At 44.2% G+C, this 20,313-nt stretch overlaps 1 protein-coding gene across 1 annotated transcript in view; it reads left to right on the top strand.

Moving 5' to 3' along the window:
- The window catches only part of LOC134949511 (complement factor B-like), a 295,509-nt gene that overhangs the window by 11,312 nt on the left and 263,884 nt on the right, over positions 1-20,313 (top strand). Inside the window, exons 2-3 of the mRNA XM_063938124.1 lie at positions 11,936-12,139; positions 15,563-15,748. Coding sequence (XP_063794194.1) covers positions 11,936-12,139; positions 15,563-15,748 — 390 coding nt within the window. The remainder of the gene's footprint in view (positions 1-11,935; positions 12,140-15,562; positions 15,749-20,313) is intronic.

The raw sequence follows: 20,313 nt of genomic DNA, 5'->3' as shown, positions 1-20,313 counted from the left end.
ACAGAGACATCCTGGATTAAAACCTATTCCAGAGCGCTCTTTACCTCAGACTGGGGCGATGGTTCATCTTTCAGCAGGACAACGACCCTAAGCACACAGCCAAGATATCAAAGGAGTGTGAACACTTAGCGCTGGCCTAAATATCTCAAAGACATAAAAACTTTAGATATCAATTAACATACAATACAATGTGTTTTACAGGTTTTAGGAGGAATTACTGTAGCTCCGGTTAGTCGAGAGGCAGTAAACGTGTCTTTTTTTCTTTTAACATATGGACTGACATACTTTAAAGCCCCTTGTTACGTTCCTCAAAAGGTATCTTTAAATCGTCTCCTAAAATCTGTAAAACACATATTTTATTGTATGTTAATTGATATCTAAAGTTTTTATGTCTTTGGGACATTTAAGTAAGTGTTCACACTCATTTGAGATTGTGTATTTATGTTAACTGGTATAGATGTTTACCAGGAGAGTGAAACAAGCTGTTGGCTTGGTGGTGCCAGGAGAGGGAGATCATTTGTTTCTATATACAAGATATCAAAGGAGTGGCTTCAGGACAACTCTATGAATGTCCTTGGGTGGCCCAACCGGAGCCCAGACTTGAATCCGATTGAACATCTCTGGAGAGATCTGAAAATGGCTGTGCACCGACACTTCCTATCCAACCTGATGGAGCTTGAGATGTGCTGCCAAGAGGAATGGGCGAAACTGCCCAAAGATAGGTGTGCCAAGCTTGTGGCATCATATTCACTTGAGACTTGAGGCTGTAATTGCTGCCAAAGGTGCATCAACAAAGTATTGAGCAAAGGCTGTGAATACTTATGTACATGTGATTTCTTAGTTTTTTTATTTTTAATAATTTAGCAAAAATCTCAAAAAAACTTTTTTCACGTTGTCAAGGGTGTAGAATTTTGTGTAGAATTTTGAGGGAAAAAATTTATTTATTTCATTTTGGAATAACAAAATGTGGAAAAAGTGAAGCTGTGTGAATTCTTTCCGGATGCACTGTACCCAAGGTTCTTCTGTGAGAAATCTAGGCGGCTTCGGTATGTGTGACCAGCAGACAGGATGCCAGCGGGTCACAATACCAACGACGGCATTTTGATCTTTAAAATCCTGACTGGGGCGAGGTAAGTATGCTATCCCCTCACCCCTACCTCCTAACCCTCCCTTCCCACCTTCTAACCCTAATTTCCCCCATTAGTGCCTAATCCTAACCTCTCTCCTTAATGCGTAACCCTCACCTCCCCCGGTGGTGTCTAAACCTAAACCCCCCTCCTCACAGCCTAAAAATAGCCCTCCCCCACAGCCTAAGTCCCCCCTGGTGGCACCTAAACCTAACCTCCCCCCGCCCTAACCCACCTGCTATATTTATGGTTGGGATGCTAGCTGTTGGGATTCCAGCAATGGTCTCCTGACCCTGTTGGGATTCCGGCAATGGTCTCCTGACCCTGTTGGGATTCCGGTGTTGGTCTCCTGACCCTGTTGAGATTCCGGTTTTGGTCTCCTGACCCTGTTGGAATTCCGGTGTGGTCTCCTGACCCTGTTGGGATTCCGGTGTTGGCATTCTGGCAGGTAACGGGATTCTAGCACCGGGATCCCGACGGCCAGTATCTTAACCGCATCCCTTCTAGGCATATCAATGGTAAAAATGTACAGGTGTGGGTTTCTCAGTTCATCCTTGTATGTGATTATTTTAACATTGTTTGGTATACTTTTTAAGGGTAGAAAATATTATAAAAGGGTAAACCAGGCAAGAGAAAGGTTTTGCTGGGTTTCCCCAGCGACAGCAGATCCACGCTTTCCTCCTTTCTCAGGGTGGCAGCACCAGAAAATAGATTTCTATTGAGTGGGAATTTCAGCGCATTTTATATATGTTATATTTATTTATTTGTAACTTTTTTCTTTGATGTTGAGGCTTCCATCCCCCTCTGCATGTGTAAGGGGGGCATGTGTTATGGTCAGTGGTATTGATAATTATGGGCCCCGGAGCCCTATTAAGGCTGCTATTTATTGTTTATCGGGGGGTATTCTCTGATAAATAAGAAATTACTTTTTCATTGTTTAGCTCTGGTTTATGGGATTGATTTGATTTTCTATTTTTTACACATTTTACCTGTGTAATTTTACCGCCATAAACCCTGTTGGTGCCGGCCTACTGGTCCATCTCCTATCAGTATGTATATGCAGCAGGGACGTGCAGTCAGGGGAGGCATATATAATATTCTGTGTCATAGATTTCTGCTTTGTATTTTGATAATAATTTTTGCTGTTAAATGTGGATGGGAGGCAGCGAGAGCGCTGCCTCCCGTTTATAATATTAAACTAGCTGAAGCAGGGGGCAGGCCGGGGGGCGGAGCCAAGTCGAAGTGCTGGAAAAGGCCATTGAAAAAGAGCAGATAAGCGGCACCAGCATATATGCCTCAGTGAGAGGGGCGTGCCTTCAGCCCATATCAAGCAACGCCTCTCTAGTGAAGCTGATGTTATTGGACAGCGGACCCAGCACTGAGCTGTGCCAGTGACTGTATCTGGCTGTCATTGTGGTGATCCCCAGCTCTCCAACCAGTGACTGTCGGTGAGTGAGATTGATATTCCACGCCCAGGCTGCTTGGTCAGGGTGATGTCAGGAGCAGGCTGCGTGTCAGCTCCAACTTTAGTTTTCTAGCCATCGGCTCCTGCCTGTGGACGTACAATATGTTACTGATAAGCAGTAACCTGAGAACCTCCCTTTCACACACACACGCTGCTGCAGCACAGCTCTGGCTGAGAGGAAGACAGAAGCTTGAGCTCAGGGCCGTTTCTTGGGGCAGGCGAGCAGTGCAACCGCCGCGGCACTAACTGTGGCTCCCTGCTTCCCCCTCCTATTTCTCCCCAAGTAACCCGCTCGGGGGGCGGAGTTTCACGGAATTACGCAGTTGCGTCGTTACGTCACGACGCAACCCCGTCACTCCACGAAACTCCCCCCCCCCCCCCCCCCGAGCGGAGTACAGAGGGGGATACAAGTTAGGAAGAGGGAAAGGCCGGCGCGAGGAGTGACTGGTGAGGTGGGCCGAAGAGCGGTATTCGCCTCTGTAAGTATTCTCTCTCTCTCTCTCTCTCAATGTGTAAAATGGGGACACCTGCCGTAATGTGTGAAATGGGGACTCTTGCCTGCCGTAGTGTGGGGATTTAATGTATCAAGGGCATTGCGGTGTGTGGCATAATATGGTGCAGGGGGCATTACTGTGTGGGGCTTAATATGGTAGAATTTTTTTTTCCTGTGGTGGTCGTGATCTGTTGGAGCAGGGTCAAAAACTGGATTGTGAGATAGTCTTTTCAGACGAGACCATGCCCATTTAAATGAGGCCACACCCATTTAGATGAGGCCACGCCCCCTTGCCGGGTGCGCGCACAAGTTTTTGTTTTTATCTAGATGTGTGTGGGGGGGGGGGCACATTTTTTATGTCATGGGGGGCGCATTTTTAAATCTCGCTAGAAACAGCCCTGCTTGAGCTCTTAGAAGCTACTGCATGAATCCGTTGTGAGAGAAAGGGAGTCTGGTTCTATACTGCCAGGAATGCTGAGTGATCATATTGAGGTCAGGTTCACTCTCCGGGCTGTCACATGCCAGGTTCTGAAAGGCAGGGGAGGATAGCATACCTCTAAACTATGAACAGCTGGGTAGCAGGATCCCTCTGGTGTCGAAGGTCCCTGCGCGACAAAAAGAAAAGTCCCTGGAAATTAGGACTGTCCCTCTGAATGAGGGACAGTTGGGAGGTATGGGGTAGACTAGCCACTATTGTAATGCCCTCAGCAGTGTCCCAAAATGTATGTGAGCAGACACATCAAAATTACTGGCATCCTTCTTCCTCAGTGTTCAGCTGATGCCACAGGACAGTTAGGGAAAATTTATAAGAAAATTGTTATAAAGTTATTTCATTACATTATACTCCAAAATTTTATAAATCTGCTGCTTGTATAACATTTAAAATGAGAGTAGAACACCCTTTGAATTCAATAGATACTGTTGCACCTTTGTATAATGCCCACAGAACCATCAAGTTCATACACTGTACATTGGTGTAAATCCAACCCTGTTATTAGCCAGTGCCTCCCCAGCCATTGACCTCACCGCACGTCACTGATATGCAGGTAATTATGTTATGTTATAGTAGAATCCTCTACCAATGCGGAGCAATAGGAAACTGTTCCCTCTAGCAACCGGAGGAGCGGTCCCTCCGGCACAGATAGGAAAAAAGAAAGTGAGGTACCTAGTCAGATTGTGATGGTAGGGGATTCTATTATCAGGAAGACAGACAGGGCAATCTGCTATTGGGGCCGTGATAATCTGTTGACTCCCGGGTGCTCGGGTATGACACATTGCGGACAGGGTAGAAAGATTGTTGGGAGGGACGGGGAATGACTCGGCAGTCTTGGTGCACGTTGGCACCAATGACAAAGTTAGTGGTAGGTGGGATGTCCTTAAGAAAGACTATAGGGACTTAGGCCAGAAACTTAAGGCAAGGACAGCTACGGTAATATTCTCTAAAATATTACCTGTGCCATGCGCTAGCCCAGGGAGGCAGAGGGAGATTAGAGAGATAAATGTGTGGTTTAGGGCCTGGTGTAGGAAAGAGGGGTTTGTATTCCTGGAACACTGGGTGGACTTCTCAGTCAGGTGCCATCTTTTTTGCCACAATGGATTTCACCTGAATGAGGAGTGGGCAGCAGTTCTAGGGGGAAGGAGGGTTAGAAGACTGGAGGAGATTTTAAACCTGGGGGGGAGGATTTAGCTAGAAACTACAGGTCAACTAGTGAGAACAGTAAGGATGGAGGTAGTGAGCTGAATGTGGGTGGAGAAGGGGGGAGGGAAAGAGCAGCCGGCAAGGGTGTTAATGATGGTATTACCAAGGGTATTGCCATAACACTAACAACGATTATGGGTTATCAATACTGCATATAGAAAATTATGTCCCTAGCATAAGAGGGAATACTTATCTTAATTGTATGTATGTAAACGCTAGAAGCCTTACAGGTAAAAAGGGGTAACTGGAAGTCCTTGCAGCAAACAAACAGTATGATATTACAGGCATTACTGAAACTTGGTGGGACGAATCTCATGATTGGACAGTCAATCTGGAGGATTGTACGCTGTTCAGGAGAGATAGATTAAATAAACAAGGTGGAAGAGTATGTCTTTATGTAAAGCCATTTTTAAAACCTGATATACGGGAAGATTTTCACAAGGGGACTACAAATACTGTTGAGACTTTATGGGTAGAAATTGCATGTGGGGAAAGGGAACTAAAAAGATACTATTAGGAGGTGCGTGGCCTGGAGTAGCTGGGAGAAGGACTGATCTTTCTGGCTCTCCCGCTAATATCCTTCATATATCCTGACTCATGCAGTGGTACTGAGTGGTCTCATCTGTACCGGAACTGGTTCCTGGTTGACAGGAGTCCTGAGGTGGAATCGCGGTGTGGTGTATTCCCCAGTATCTACAGTGGCCGGGTCTCTCCTCAGTGTTGCCTGGTGTCCTGGCTCCCGACTCCCTCTGCTGCATGATGGCTCCTTACCTGCAAGCCCCCTCCTTTGGGAGCGATGTGGAGGACTCTTGCTGTCTGGCTCCCATTAATTTGATGTGGCATCTGTGGTGTGCTGCCCATGAACCGCTGCCATCTTGTTGTTGTGGTCTCCTCTGGCTGCTGTACGGATCCTCCTTCAGCTTCCTGCACTTCGTGGGTCGTGAATAGAATCTTCTTGACGCATATATCTCTGAGATACAGCGGCTGAATCCCAGTGCTGTCCCCTGTTTCAGCAGTCCTCTGGTGTTTCTCTCCTGAGTTTACTTGTGCATAGACTGCCTGATATCTCCTCCTCTGCTGGTAAGCACTGGTGGTGTGCTAGCCGCCGACATCTTGCCATTTGGTCCTTATTTTGGCTGGTGTTCTCATCTCCTGTTTCGATACCTGCACGTTTTCAACATGGCCAGCTCTCTTAAGTATATAATTCAAGCCATTGCTGCTTCCACTCAGAGGCTTTTCACTAAGCAGGAAGACATGTTGGATGTATCTCTTAGTTCTCTGGCTACTATTCATGTGTTCCCTATGACAGAATTCCTCTCCACTGTATCCTGTTCAGAGGCAGCGGATACTATTGAACTAGACTTCACCACAATTTCTGGAGGTTCTGAATTTTAGTGGAGTATCGTAAGATCTGATTAACACCTCTGCTGGTTAGATCACGGATTCATTGATTTGCCTTTCAAGCGCTTTGTCTATACTTTTGTGTGCCTTCAGGTGGATGGAGGAGTCCAGGATTTTTTTTATCTCAGCTGTTCATGCACTCATATGCAGGTTCTTGGAAATATGGGTCTGGGACTGGTTTTGTAACTATATTGGAGGTTGAGACTTGGCCTGATTAATATGTTGCAACTTGTCACCTTATACTAACGTTCGGTCACCCTATATGCTTTTGTTTATAGTTTTATTATTATTTTCATTACTTTTATCCTGACCTCTTGTTCATTTCTGTTTGTGCCGTATGCATATCACTACGATATCTGATGCTAACTACATAAGAACCACAATATTCTTAAACAGCGGGAGAGCTGGGCTTCACCTAGCTCAGGTCATTAATACATATTGCCCTCCGTCAGTTATCCCTGTGCCTTAATATCCTTCGGTGTGTGTGTGTGGGGGGTTGGGGGGGGGGGTTGGGGAGGGGGGTTGGCTAGTTAGCGTAGTTTAGGGGAGGTGGGGTTTAAGGGATCTAAGTATACCTAAGTTGGGGGTAGGTTATACAGGGTGGGGGGTTACTGGGCAAGTAGTTTAATGGGGGGGGGGGAACTTTTGGAGATCCAGGTATACCAAGTTTGGTGTTAGGCTATACAGGGTGGAAGGTTCTGAGGTGGTTTGTTTTGGGGGTTTTTGTTTTCATTATATATTGCAGGGTTTTATGTTTTGTATCTATGTATGGCAGATGTCTTAGGATTTTAATTATCTTTTCATTTCATTCTGTATAATTATGCAAGTGTTTTATTCATGGTCTGCAGTGCCAATACTTTTGTATTTTTCTATGCTTCATGTGTCTTTTTTACTTTATCCTTGATGTGTGAGCTCACATGGCGCCTGTGGGTTCTTACTGCTTATTGTTCTAATATGAGGTGTATTGTATATTCTGACCTATTAGACTGCTCCTATATTCTGTGTCAATTGCCTGACCATACTTCTGATTGTATACTGCATACTTTATTATACCTGCCATTATTGTTTGTTATTATTATTTTTTTGTTTTATTGGGATGTTCATTCAAAACTTTCAATAAAAAGTACGCAATAAAAAAAAAAAGATACTATTAGGGCTATACTACAAGCCGCCTGGTATTAATGTGTCTGATGAGGAATTTTTACTGAAGCAAATTGAAAAAGCGGCAGGATTAGGAGACGTAATAGTGATGGGAGATTTTAACTATACGGAGATTAATTGGACAAATGATTCATGTGATACTGCTAGGGGTTATATGTTTTTAAACACACTAAATGATCACTACTTACTTCAACTAATCGAGGAAACAATGGAGTCTTAGACCTGGTATTAACAAACAATGGGGAATTGATATCAAATATTATAGTAGGGGAGCCCATGGGAAACAGCGACCACAATATGTTCACATTCATTATCAGTTTTCATAAGCAGCCCTATATACTATATAGGCTCAACTAGGACTCTAAACTTTAGTAAAGTCAACTTTGACATGATGAGGGAAGCTTTAAGGGACATTGAATGGGAAATTTTGTTTCAAGGAAAAAATACTAAGGAGAAATGGGAGGTGTTAAAAACTTGTAAATTTATTCCCACGAGCAGCAAACGAAGGAGTAATAATTCCAAACCAATGTGGCTTAACAAAAAAGATTAAGGAACTAATGGGCAAAAAGAGGCGAGCATTCAAAAAATATAAATTAGACGGGAAAGTGGAGTCATACCAGTACTATAAGGATTGTAACAAAATATGCAAAAAAGAAATATGAGTGGCTAAAGTTGAAACTGAAAAGCTAGTAGCAAAGGAAAGTAAATCAAACCCCAAAAAGCTTTTTTAAATACATCAACAGCAAAAGATTAAAGAAGGAAATTATTGGCCCTTTAAAGGACAAGCTGGGTGTCTAAATCAAAGACGATAATAACATAGCAGTAAAACTAAATGAGTTTTTCTCATCTGTATTCTCAAGAGAGGACCAGATGCCGGGATTAACACATAACCTCAGCAACGATAATGTCCCACTGCTAATTTCTTATTTAAGTGAGGAAGTAGTCTGTGACTGATTTAAAAAAATTAAGATTAATAAGTTGGTTGCGTCGGAATTCACCCAAGGGTTCTCATGGAACTACACTCCGAACCAAAACAAAAATAAATTAATGCGCTTAATGCACTGACATTAATGATAGTAAATATATAAATAATATAATTGTGTTTGGTTTCACTCAATAAATACATGGGGAAAACTGTCTTATAATAATAGCAACATTTTTTACTGTATTTCAGTTAAAAATGATAAATTTCTTTAAAAATTATTTGAAACAAATAGTTTGTCAATTGACTTATAGTCAGTAAATACAATGGGCCTAATTCAGATCTGATCGCAGATGTGCTAAATTTAGCACATCTACGATCAGTTTCACAGACATGCGGGGGGACGCCCAGCACAGGGGCTTTTCGTCCCGTACCAAAACCGGGACGAAACGCGTTGACGTCATCTCCTCCAATTGAGTCTGGTCTTTGTAGGAGTGACGGACCGCAGCACAGAAGCTTTCACTACCGACGGCTGACTATACCTAGTTATCGGAGTGCTACCCTTTCCGCTCGCCAGGACAGGTAAGAGCGACAGACCGCAGCACTGACGTTCTCACTACCCACGGCTGTTTCTATCCGGTTATTGGAGCACCACTTTCTCCGCTCGCCAGGACAGGTATTCTGCACCATCATAGTGCCAGCAGTTGATTGTGGGCTACACGCTCAGGCTAAGCACATACCTTAATCTCCGGATAGACTATCTCTGTTGCCATTGGATATTCCTGCTGGATCGGGTAATTATAATACAGAGTTTTATCCCCTGCACTGGGACACTGGTGGAACTATACTAAATTATACCGCAGGATCATACTATTTGCTATACCTATTATACAACTACCGCCAAGTATTTGGAAACATATCTGTAGTGCTACTGTTGCTATTTAGCAATTGGAACTTGTTTGCTCTTTATTGAAAGAAACACATTGTTGCTGTTAATTAAACAGCGTGCAGAGATTTCAGTAGTACTCATCTAGCTGTGGTCTACTATCTTCATTTTCTGGCCAGCTCTATTGTCTGATATGTAATATTGTATTTACTAACTATATGTCAATTGAGAAACTATTTGTTTCAAATATTTTTTAAAGAAATGTATCATTTTTAACTGAAATACAGTAAAAAGTGTTGCTATTATTATAAGCAAGCTTTCCCTGTATATTTATTGAGTGAAACAAAAAACAATTATATTATTTATATATTTACTACTATTAATGTCAGTACATTAAGCGCATTCAATTATTTTTGTTTTTGTTGTCAAATTTTGGGGCCTTGCAAAGCCCAAATTATATGCAGCTGATGTTCATCTGACTTTGGTGTATACAGGCTTGGACTGGCCCATAGGGGTACAGGAAAAACCAACGTTGGGCCCCACTGCCTGGGGGCCCACCCTCTCAATTATACATTATGAATATGTTACATTATACTGCACAGGACTATGGTGTATTTTCTACAGTGCATTATTGTTATTAATCTGGTCCATTATCATGCATGCACTAGCGGTATTTACCATATATATTATTTATCAAGGGACCCAGACCATACACTAATAGTTAGACAAGCCTCTAAGGATGGGACCCTACCACTGCATTTCCCCGGTGGGCCCTTCATGCCCCAGTCCAACACTGGGTGTATATTGAATAGATTTGCGCCAGGAGTTTAGGTGGGTTTCCACTTTTAACAGTACACTCCAAACTAGCAAGACCGCTATTTTTTATTTTCAATGGCTCACTTACATCAGGCATGGTTCCCAAAGACTGGCGTATAGTGGAAGTTGTGCCGATATTCAAAAAGGGAAGTAAATCTGAACCAGGTAATTATAGACCAGTAAGTCTTACATCTATAGCGGTGAAAGTACTGGAAGGTATTTTAAGGGATTGTATACATAAGTTCCTTGAAGCCAATAAGGTTACTAACAGGAACCAACATGGATTTGTGAAGGATAGATCATGCCAAACAAACTTATTAGGCTTTTTTGAAACAGTTAGCGCAAACCTAGATCATGGTAAGGAGGTGGATGTAATATTTTTAGACTTTGCTAAAGCTTTTGACACAGTACCACACATGATACTTATCTATAAGCTACAAGAACTGGGGCTAGGAAGCACAATATGCACTTGGGTTAGAAATTGGTTGGATAATAGGGAGCAGCGAGTTGTGGTAAATGGAACTTTTTCAAATTGTACTGAAGTACTAAGTGGCGTGCCACAAGGGTCTGTACTTGGACCACTATTGTTCAACATTTTCATAAATGATCTAGCAGTAGGTCTAGAGAGCATGGTGTCAATTTTTGCAGACGATACCAAACTGTGTAACGTTATAAATTTGGAGGAGGATACTGAGTCTCTTCAGAACTACTTATTTAACTGGAAACATGGGCAGCAAAATGGGGAATGATGTTCAGTACAAACAAGTGTAAGGTAATACACTTTGGTAACAAGATAAAAAAATACCACCTACATACTAAATGGGGTAAAACTAGGGATTCTGTACTGGAAAAAGACTTAGGTGTTCACATAGACAACAAACTTAGCAGTAGTACCCAAAGTAGGATTGCAGCAAAGAAGGCAAACAAGGTATTAGCATGCATAAAGCGGGGAATTGATGCAAGGGATGAGAGTGTTATACTCCCATTATATAAATCCCTAGTGAGGCCACATCTTGAATACTGTGCACAATTTTGGGCACCATACTACAAAAAGGATATCCTGGAACTAGAAAAGGTTCAGAGACGGGCATCCAAATTGATTAAGGGGATGGAGTGGCTAGAATACGAGGAAAGGCTTGAGAGGCTAGGCATATTCACACTGGAAAAGAGGAGATTAAGAGGGGACATGATTAACATTTACAAATATATAAGGGGACAATACATAGAGCTTGCAGAGGATTTGTTTTTGGTCAGATCAACACAAAGGACCCGTGGGCATCCGCTTAGGTTAGAGGAGAGTTCACATACAGAGACGAAAAGGTTTCTTCACAGTGAGGACAATACGTATTTGGAATTCCCTGCATGAGAGAGTAGTAATGGCGGACTTGGTCATTACTTTTAGGAATGGGCTACATAAAGTCCTATTGGATAAGGATATGTTGGGTAGATCACGCACTATAATTATAAAATAGAGGAATAAACAGAACGCCCGGCATTCACAACAGATAAAATTAGTCCTAAAAATAATATAGTGTAGGAGACCACAAATAGGTTGAACTCGATGGCCAAATTGTCTTTTTCCAACCTCCGAAACTATGTTACTATGTTTGCGCATGTAATTAGGCGTATTTACACTGGTGAGCTGTCTAGTTATGTTGTGTTTGTTATTATTTTGCTGTTTGTATCACAGCTCTGTAAGGAGCGGCAAAACTTTGTGGTTCTCTAGAAGTAAATAATAATAATGACATAGCAAGTGGTTTTCAGTCCTTGAATAATTTCATTATATTTTGTTTGTTTGTTACCTAAATAGTCCACATACGGTTTCTTTACTGTAATTGCTCAAAATATTGAAAATGGACAGATTTCATTCTGAATGTAACATTCATTTTAAAAACTTGTTCTGCCTTATGCCTGTAATCAGCCTCCAGTATTCCTCCCTTACAGTGACTCTCTCCATCCTTCTAGTGTTCATCGCTGCAGCTGTAGCTGAATGTGACCTCAGCAAAGCGGCCATTGTCAATGGCACCTACACAGTGAGTGATGAAGGAAACACTGGCAGTGTGGTGACCTATAAATGCCCCAAGGGAATGTACCCGTACCCCGACTTCTCACGTAGGTGCTTATCAGGTGGCTACTGGGAGAAAGAAAATAAAAAGGCGGAATGCAAACGTAAGCATCCTCTATCCTCTTCTCTTGCCCCTACATACAATACTCTGCCCCAGCTTACTCCCTTATTTGTACTGTTCCTGCCTGCCTACTTGTATGCTTTCACATCATGTGCTCCATCCTATGCTCTACACCTGCCTGCTCCTTGTAATGCTCTGCAGACTCTCTCCTGTGCTCTACACCTGCCGGCTCCTTGTAATGCTCTGCAGACTCTCTCTCCTGTGCTCTACACCTGCCTGCTCCTTGTAATGCTCTGCAGACTCTCTCCTGTGCTCTACACCTGCCTGCTCCTTGTAATGCTCTGCGGGCTCTCTCCTGTGCTCTACACCTGCCTGCTCCTTGTAATGCTCTGCAGACTCTCTCCTGTGCTCTACACCTGCCTGCTCCTTGTAATGCTCTGCCAGCTCTCTCCTGTGCTGTACACCTGCCTGCTCCATGTAATGCTCTGCAGGCTGTCTCCTGTGCTCTACATCTGCCTGCTCTGCAGGCTCTCTCCTATGCTCTGCACCTGCCTGCTCCTTGTAATGCAATGCAGACTCTCTAGTGCTATGCGACTGTCTGCTCCTTCTTATGCTCGACTGGCTCTCTCCTATGCTGGGCAACTACCTGCTCCTTATGTACCCTTCCTCTCTTGTCTTCCACTATGCTTTTCAACTGACTGCTCCTTGCTCTGTTTCTGCCAGTTTTCTCCTGTCATCTGCAGCTGGCTCCTAACTGTGTTCTGCCGCTGCTGGCTATCTTCTGTGCTCTACAGCTGCACACACCTTATGGCTTGCATATGTGTGTTTTTTATTTGCTCTGCAGCTGACCCATCCTTATTTTGCTCTGCTGTTTCCCGTGCTCTGCAGTTGCCTTTACTATCTTATGCTCTGTAGGCTCTCACCTGCACTTTGCAAAGTGCCTCATCCTTCCTGTGCTCTGCCTCTGAAGACTTTCTCTGTACTCTGCTGGCATTTGACTGTGCACTCCAACTGCTTCCTCCTTTTTGTGGTCTGCCCTGCTGGCTCACTCCTGTATTATGCAGTGGCCTGCTTCTCCTTATGTTTTGCCTCTGCCAGGTCCCACTTGTGTTTTGCCTCTGCCTGTTCCTTATTGAGCTCTGATACTCTGTTGTCTCTTTCCTGATCTATATGCCTTATTGTGCTCTTCCTTTTGGGGCTCTGTCCTCTTATATGCACCTGTCTACTGTTTCTTGTGGTCTGCTTCTGTTGGCGCTCTGCTGTGCTCGTACACTGTCTGTTCTTTTCTGTGTTCTGCCCCTGGCAGTTTTTTTCTTGTATTCTGTAAATTTTTTGTGCTCTGTAATTGCCTTCAGTACTTCTTCTTGTGCTCTGTCTCTGCCTTCAGTACTTCTTCTTGTGCTTTGTCTGTGCTTGTGTTCTTCTTGTGCTGTCTCTGCCTGTGTTCTTCTTGTGCTCTGTCTCTGCCTGCGTTCGTCTTGTGCTCTGTCTCTGCCTGCATTCTTATTGTGCTCTGTCTCTGCCTGCATTCTTCTTGTGCTCTGTCTCTGTCTGCATTTTTCTTGTGCTCTGTCTCTGCCTGCATTCTTCTTGTGCTCTGTCTCTGCCTGCGTTCTTCTTGTGCTCTGTCTCTGTCTGCGTTTTTCTTGTGATCTGTCTCTGCCTGCGTTCTTCTTGTGATCTGTCTCTGCCTGCGTTCTTCATGTGCTCTGTCTCTGTCTGCATTCTTCTTGTGCTCTGTCTCTGCCTCCAGTACTTCATGTGCTCTGTCTCTGCCTGTGTTCTTCTTGTGCTCTGTCTCTGCCTGCGTTCTTCTTGTGCTCTGTCTTTGCCTGCGTTCTTCTTGTGCTTTGTCTCTGCCTGCATTCGTCTTGTGCTCTGTCTCTGCCTGCATTCTTCTTGTGCTCTGTCTCTGCCTGCGTTCTTCTTGTGCTCTGTCTCTGTCTGCGTTTTTCTTGTGATCTGTCTCTGCCTGCGTTCTTCTTGTGATCTGTCTCTGCCTGCGTTCTTCTTGTGCTCTGTCTCTGCCTGCGTTCTTCTTGTGCTCTGTCTCTGCCTGCGTTCTTCTTGTGCTCTGTCTCTGCCTCCAGTACTTCTTCATGTGCTCTGTCTCTGTCTGCATTCTTCTTGTGCTCTGTCTCTGCCTCCAGTACTTCATGTGCTCTGTCTCTGCCTGTGTTCTTCTTGTGCTCTGTCTCTGCCTGCGTTTTTCTTGTGCTCTGTCTCTGCCTGCGTTCGTCTTGTGCTCTGTCTCTGCCTGCATTCTTCTTGTGCTCTGTCTCTGCCTGCATTCTTCTTGTGCTCTGTCTCTGCCTGCGTTCTTCTTGTGCTCTGTCTCTGCCTGCGTTCTTCTTGTGCTCTGTCTCTGCCTGCGTTCTTCTTGTGCTCTGTCTCTGTCTGCGTTTTTCTTGTGATCTGTCTCTGCCTGCATTCTTCTTGTGATCTGTCTCTGCCTGCGTTCTGCTCTGTCTCTGCCTGCGTTCTTCTTGTGCTCTGTCTCTGCCTGCGTTCTTCTTGTGCTCTGTCTCTGCCTCCAGTACTTCTTCATGTGCTCTGTCTCTGTCTGCATTCTTCTTGTGCTCTGTCTCTGCCTCTAGTACTTCTTCATGTGCTCTGTCTCTGCCTGTGTTCTTCTTGTGCTCTGTCTCTGCCTGCGTTCTTCTTGTGCTCTGTCTCTGCCTCCATTACTTCTTCATGTGCTTTGTCTCTGCCTGTGTTCTTCTTGTGCTTTGTCTCTGCCTGCGTTCTTCTTGTGATCTGTCTCTGCCTGCCTTCTTCTTGTGCTCTGTCTCTGCCTGCGTTCTTCTTGTGCTCTGTCTCTGCCTGCGTTCTTCTTGTGATCTGTCTCTGCCTGCCTTCTTCTTGTGCTCTGTCTCTGCTTGCATTCTTCTTGTGCTCTGTTAACTGGTGCCTTGTACTTCTTTTATGCCTCGATTGGTTCTCCTTGTTGCTTTCTGCCTCTTTCCACTCTCTTGTTCTCTGAACCTGGTTATACTTTCTTGTACTCTTGCATGTTTCTGTAATCCGTTGCTGTGTCCAGTGTGAACATTGATCATCTGAGTAACATTCAGGTTAGTCAAGGTGGCTGGTGTTTTCACACACAGCCGGGGTCAGTGAAGCTGTATCAGAATACGCAGACACTGGGCTAGGAGCTCCTCGAAAATGGGTCAGAGACACCCCCATTTTCGAGAACACTCTCTGTCTTTGCCCCCAAAAGACATGCTGCAGCTTAGAGTGCACTGCATCAAACAACCCAGGACCCAATCTGCACATCCTCAAAACGTGTTCTCCTCATACGCAGTACAGTAAACATCTCAGATGCACATAAACCATCGCTTTGCCTACATCTCAGAAATAGCCCCCTAAGTTTGCCTCTCTACGATGCAATTCCTGCACTCATTGTGATTACCTTTACTGTTTATTAACGTGTTCTTATCTTGTTTTTGTTCTTTTTTTTGCCCCAAAGCTATTCAGTGTCCCAGACAAATTGCATTTGATGGTGGAGACTACTACCCGCGGAAGAGATTTTATTATGTGGGAGATGTCCTGACCTTTGAGTGCTATGGTGGATTTAAAATGTTTGGACCAGGAAATCACACATGTCAGGAGAATGGAAAATGGAGCGGGGAGCTTACTATCTGTGATGATGAAGGTAAGAATCTGGTAAAAGAGGTGTGCAGGGGTTTGAGAGAAATCACAACAGGTGGAAGAGTCACAAGTAATAATTAGATGAGGTAGAACTGAGGGGGAGTGCAGGAAGAGGGAAAAGAATGTGTCATAGGTCCATAGTGTAGGTTTTCATGGTGTGACCGATGGCAAATTGATACTACATTGTGCACAGACGCTAAAAGTGAACCCTTGGCTGCATGAATGTACCTTAGGGAAGAGTTCGAGTAAGCATTTGCGTATAGTTGCAGAGGGGCGACTGCCAATAGACGCTTCTGTGTGTGACTCAAATCTTGCTCTAAGTCTAAAACCACTGTCAGACCCTGTTTCAAAAACTAATAAGAGGGCCAAATAATAGTTATGTCAGGAACTATGGTTCGGTCTGTGGCTTTATGTTTCTCATTTCGCTCTAGTGGCTCTTACTGCATCAGGTGGACAAGCTGATATATTGTAGATCACAAATATATTATTACATTGCCCACAGGCTGAAGAAATGGAGTAGGAATGTCTTCCCTTTTGGGGGCATGCTTATTGAAGGATCTATGAATCCTATGATGATTTATTAGTTAATAACAGAGGCAAGGCCATCGTAATGTATAGGCACACTGGGCAGATGCCCAGGGCCCCACGATTCTAGGGGCCTTTGAGCATGGGTGGGCTGGGCCAGAGGACATCTGCATCTGGGGCTGGTGCATCTAGAGCTTCTTGGGAAGCAGAGAATGCTCCCTGGCCGCTCTGATTGTGAATGACACCCAATCAATCAGCATTCTGTATCTGCCTCCCAGGCTGCAGCAAGACACCAAAAGACTGTCAGCTTGCTGATTGGTGGCTGGCTGGAGAGACTATGAGGGACCACAGGAGGAGTAGGTTATGATTTTGTTTTTAAAAAATTTTTTCCCATGAATTGGTGGATAGGGCCCCAGTGCACTACTTTGCAAAGGGCCTTCAATGCTGCTAAAATTGCCCTGAATGGAGGCTTTTAAGAGAGTACCAGATACAAATTGACCATGCTCATCATGTAACTTTTTCCATTTTGAAACACACTAATTTTGGATTGCCTTGAATGGAACCCTACAAATTGCACCACCTTGAAGATCAAGAGCATTTTATCTATGATCTTCAAGCAAATCAGAACCAACGTCCATTTGAGAGCCAACAGAGACTTCATTATTCTCTGTGATAAGAGAATATTGACTTCTTGTGAGAATATGTTCTTCCACCTAATGTCGAACAACAGTCCTAGCAAAATTATTTGCTAGGTCTGAACTAGGTTGGATTTCTGGTTGTTGACGATCCACCCAAGGTCTGGACCATCATTTACACATGGCCCTCGAGTAAAGTCAATGATCCAACCTGCATTAACAGGTCATACATGATCTGGGCAGGAAATGATTGTCACCCCCCCATGACTTCAACCTTTTTGGAAGCATGTATTTTTCACCTAACAAAAGGCGAATACTAGAGCAAGCCAGACACATACACAACACAGGGAGAGATGGGCTCATCTTCAGGTTTGAACAACTCTGCATATGGGCAAATTTTTACATTTCTTTCTGTGCATATTCCTTTTGCGCAAAGTAAGTCTGATTTACTTCCAACTATATATCAAACCCATTATTTTTGTGAATACCCTTGGTGCTGTAGTCAGGCTAATAGGTAGAGCCTGAAATGTATAATGTAGACGCTGAATTACTAATCTGAGAACGTATTCCTGGCTTTTCCAAATTTTGACATGGAAGTACGCACCCCTGATGTCCTTGGAAGTCATTTACCACATTTGTTTTGTGCGGTTTATGATCAACCTCAGAGACTCCATTTTGAACCATTGTTTCGTGCGGTTTATGACCAACCTCAGACTCCATTTTGAACCACTCAACCCAAAGTTAGATGCTTAGTCATTTGTGGATAAAAGTAGTCTGAAAAGCTCTGTCTAGGTTTTGGACCAAAAGTAATTTTAATAGAATCCCAACTCTTTTCGTCCAGGAGACTGATGAGTGGCATTCCTGTAGGGCTAAGCATTTTGACTGACAGATGTCATTCAGTATCAGTCAGTAAATATAACGCTACTACTCTAAATAAAAAGTGGAAATAGAGTTTATTTGACGCAATTATGTAATAACAAAAAGTTAAAAACATGCAATTGAAAGTGATAATACTATACTCAGCATTGGGTTTCAGTGTTCAATAATAATATGTCCGTAAAAGGTCTTCAAACAATCTGAGGGGGGGGGTCCATCATCAATATGGATACTCAGAAAACCATAGCTAGTCTGCCTGTGCCAAGCACCAATCTTGCTGTCTCTTCACCTTTGCCATATTTATTCCAAAAACAACTCGCTAGAACTGGTGCAGATAAGTAAGCCTATATGTCACAGAATGCTAAGTGTGTGTGCACCATGTGTTCAGTACCGGGTGCCTTGCACAGGCTCATACAGCATAATAACAGCTGCCATCCTCAGCCATCCTCGTAACGTGCATGCACTGGTGCCGGGAGGGGGTACTTATTACCCGTGCTCAGCTTTAATAGTCCTGCATGTCAGAACCATAATGATAAAATAATTGATTTTAAAAGACTTCCTCTTATGCTAAATAGACACATATTGCTTAATTCATATTTGTACGCAATGACAATCATCATGCAATGGAGCGATTATCGGCAGACCGCGCATGTGCCTGGTCAGGCGAACGCAGGTATGTCATGGCCGTTCGGATGGAGTTTTCTGAGCATGCATATATTAGCAGCTGTGATCCCACTTGCTTCTGGAGAGGCCTGTGCACCCCGGGAGAGCAGCTCAGCCTGCACATCATCAGAGGCACTCAGACTCTGTCTGGCGACCCAATGTGCGATGGTGTTGGTGATATTTCTGCAATCATGAGGCGCCGTATTCAAATGATGCGATCGCGGTGGGTGTCCTTTTGTACAGGATAGCTCCTGTCCATAGTAGCATATAATCGCAACTGCATATGGCAAATCATTGCAACAGGAGTAGGAAGAACAACCGTATCTGGTGACCCTCATGGTGTGGATGTAATTTTTCGACATTGCCAGTTTTGTATTTTTTTTTGCCAAATTAACTAATCCTTGCACAGTGGCCCTGATGAAGTCGCACGCAGTTCCAATGTTGACAGAATGAAGCAATTTTTTTGCTTCTGCACATGCGCAAAATCATAAAAAAAACATGGCGCATGCATTTACAACGAGTGTACGCACAACGGCACTTCTGAGAGTTAGACGCACGGTATCACAGATGTCTTAGATAAGTGCAGGGCGGTGATTGGGAGGAGGCTAAGCAGATGCTCAGAAATAGCCCGTCTTATAGGCCTGTTATGGGAGTGATGTGGACTTAAGTCTTTGCGTACTTTGGAGGCCACAGTCAGATGGTAAATCTGCACCTGCCATAGAGCTGACGCAAGGTTCGATGATGGGACCAATGGTGGCGTCTAAAGACACACCTGGCAGTATTATAGCTCGTACAGATGCTAAGAGTGGGTGTCTCAGTCCTTGCACATTCATATGCACAGTTGACACCAGGCTAGGACAACGTTGCGGCATATGTATAAAGTTGCAGACCGCCAGCCACCAAAAGACTCAACCCAGGCCGCTTCTGCACTCACCTCTGAATCAGCCCCAGTCTGTAGTCTCATCCAATATGATTTTCTTCAAATGGATTTGAAGCTTCAACATAGAAAACCAGGCCAGTGGATATCTCCTGTCTGTGTGTGCGTGAACGCTGCATGAGTGGTCATTGTCCAGTTCAATCCATTTTGATCTGGTGCCTGACTCATCGGATTGGCGGCATCTAACCTAGCTCATGTATGTCAACATTTGGGATATCACTTGGGATAGCCTGAGTGAGAAATCGAATTGGGATTGAGTTGAGAAAATAAAAATGTTCTGCCTTTAAAACCTGCTGCTGATGTACCATCTAGATCAGTGTAGGCAATTATTTCAGCTGGGGGTCCACTTTATGCTTTCCAGTGAACATTGAAGGTCTGCACACAAAATATCTTGTCTATACAATACCATTCCCCAGGGGCGGATTGGCCATAGGGCTCACCAGGAAGATTCCTGGTAGGCTGACGTGTCTATGGGGTCTGTTTTGTGTGTTGTCATGTGACCCCACCCCCCCACATGACAGGCAGTCCACTGCATTGTCCCCATTCATTCTGTTATTCCATCTTTGCACTGCCATCCAGTGATGCTGCCATGGCTACACAGTATGTTATCTTGTGCTGCCCGTGTCGGGCCACTTTTAAAAAGTTACAGGGCCTCTTTTAGTTCCCAATCCGCCCCTGGTCTCTCACACAACTGTTAGAACTCGAGGACATGCACTGACACTGTAGGGAGGCAGGTTCTGGGGATATTTAAGGAACAATTACTTCACAGAAAGGGTAGTGCATAGGCGTTTCTATTATGGGTGCAATGTGTGCGGCGCACACGGGCCCCTGGCTCCAGGGGGGCCCACACTGCACCTATATATTATACTTACCCCTCCGGAGTCCTGCAACAGCACTGCGGACAGATATCACTTGGAAAATGGCCGCCGCAGC

Source organism: Pseudophryne corroboree, chromosome 8 (genome assembly GCF_028390025.1).
Source record: "Pseudophryne corroboree isolate aPseCor3 chromosome 8, aPseCor3.hap2, whole genome shotgun sequence".
NCBI lineage: Eukaryota > Metazoa > Chordata > Amphibia > Anura > Myobatrachidae > Pseudophryne > Pseudophryne corroboree.
The sequence above is the reverse complement of the archived record's forward strand: the minus strand, read 5'-3'. Positions and strand labels throughout refer to the sequence as shown.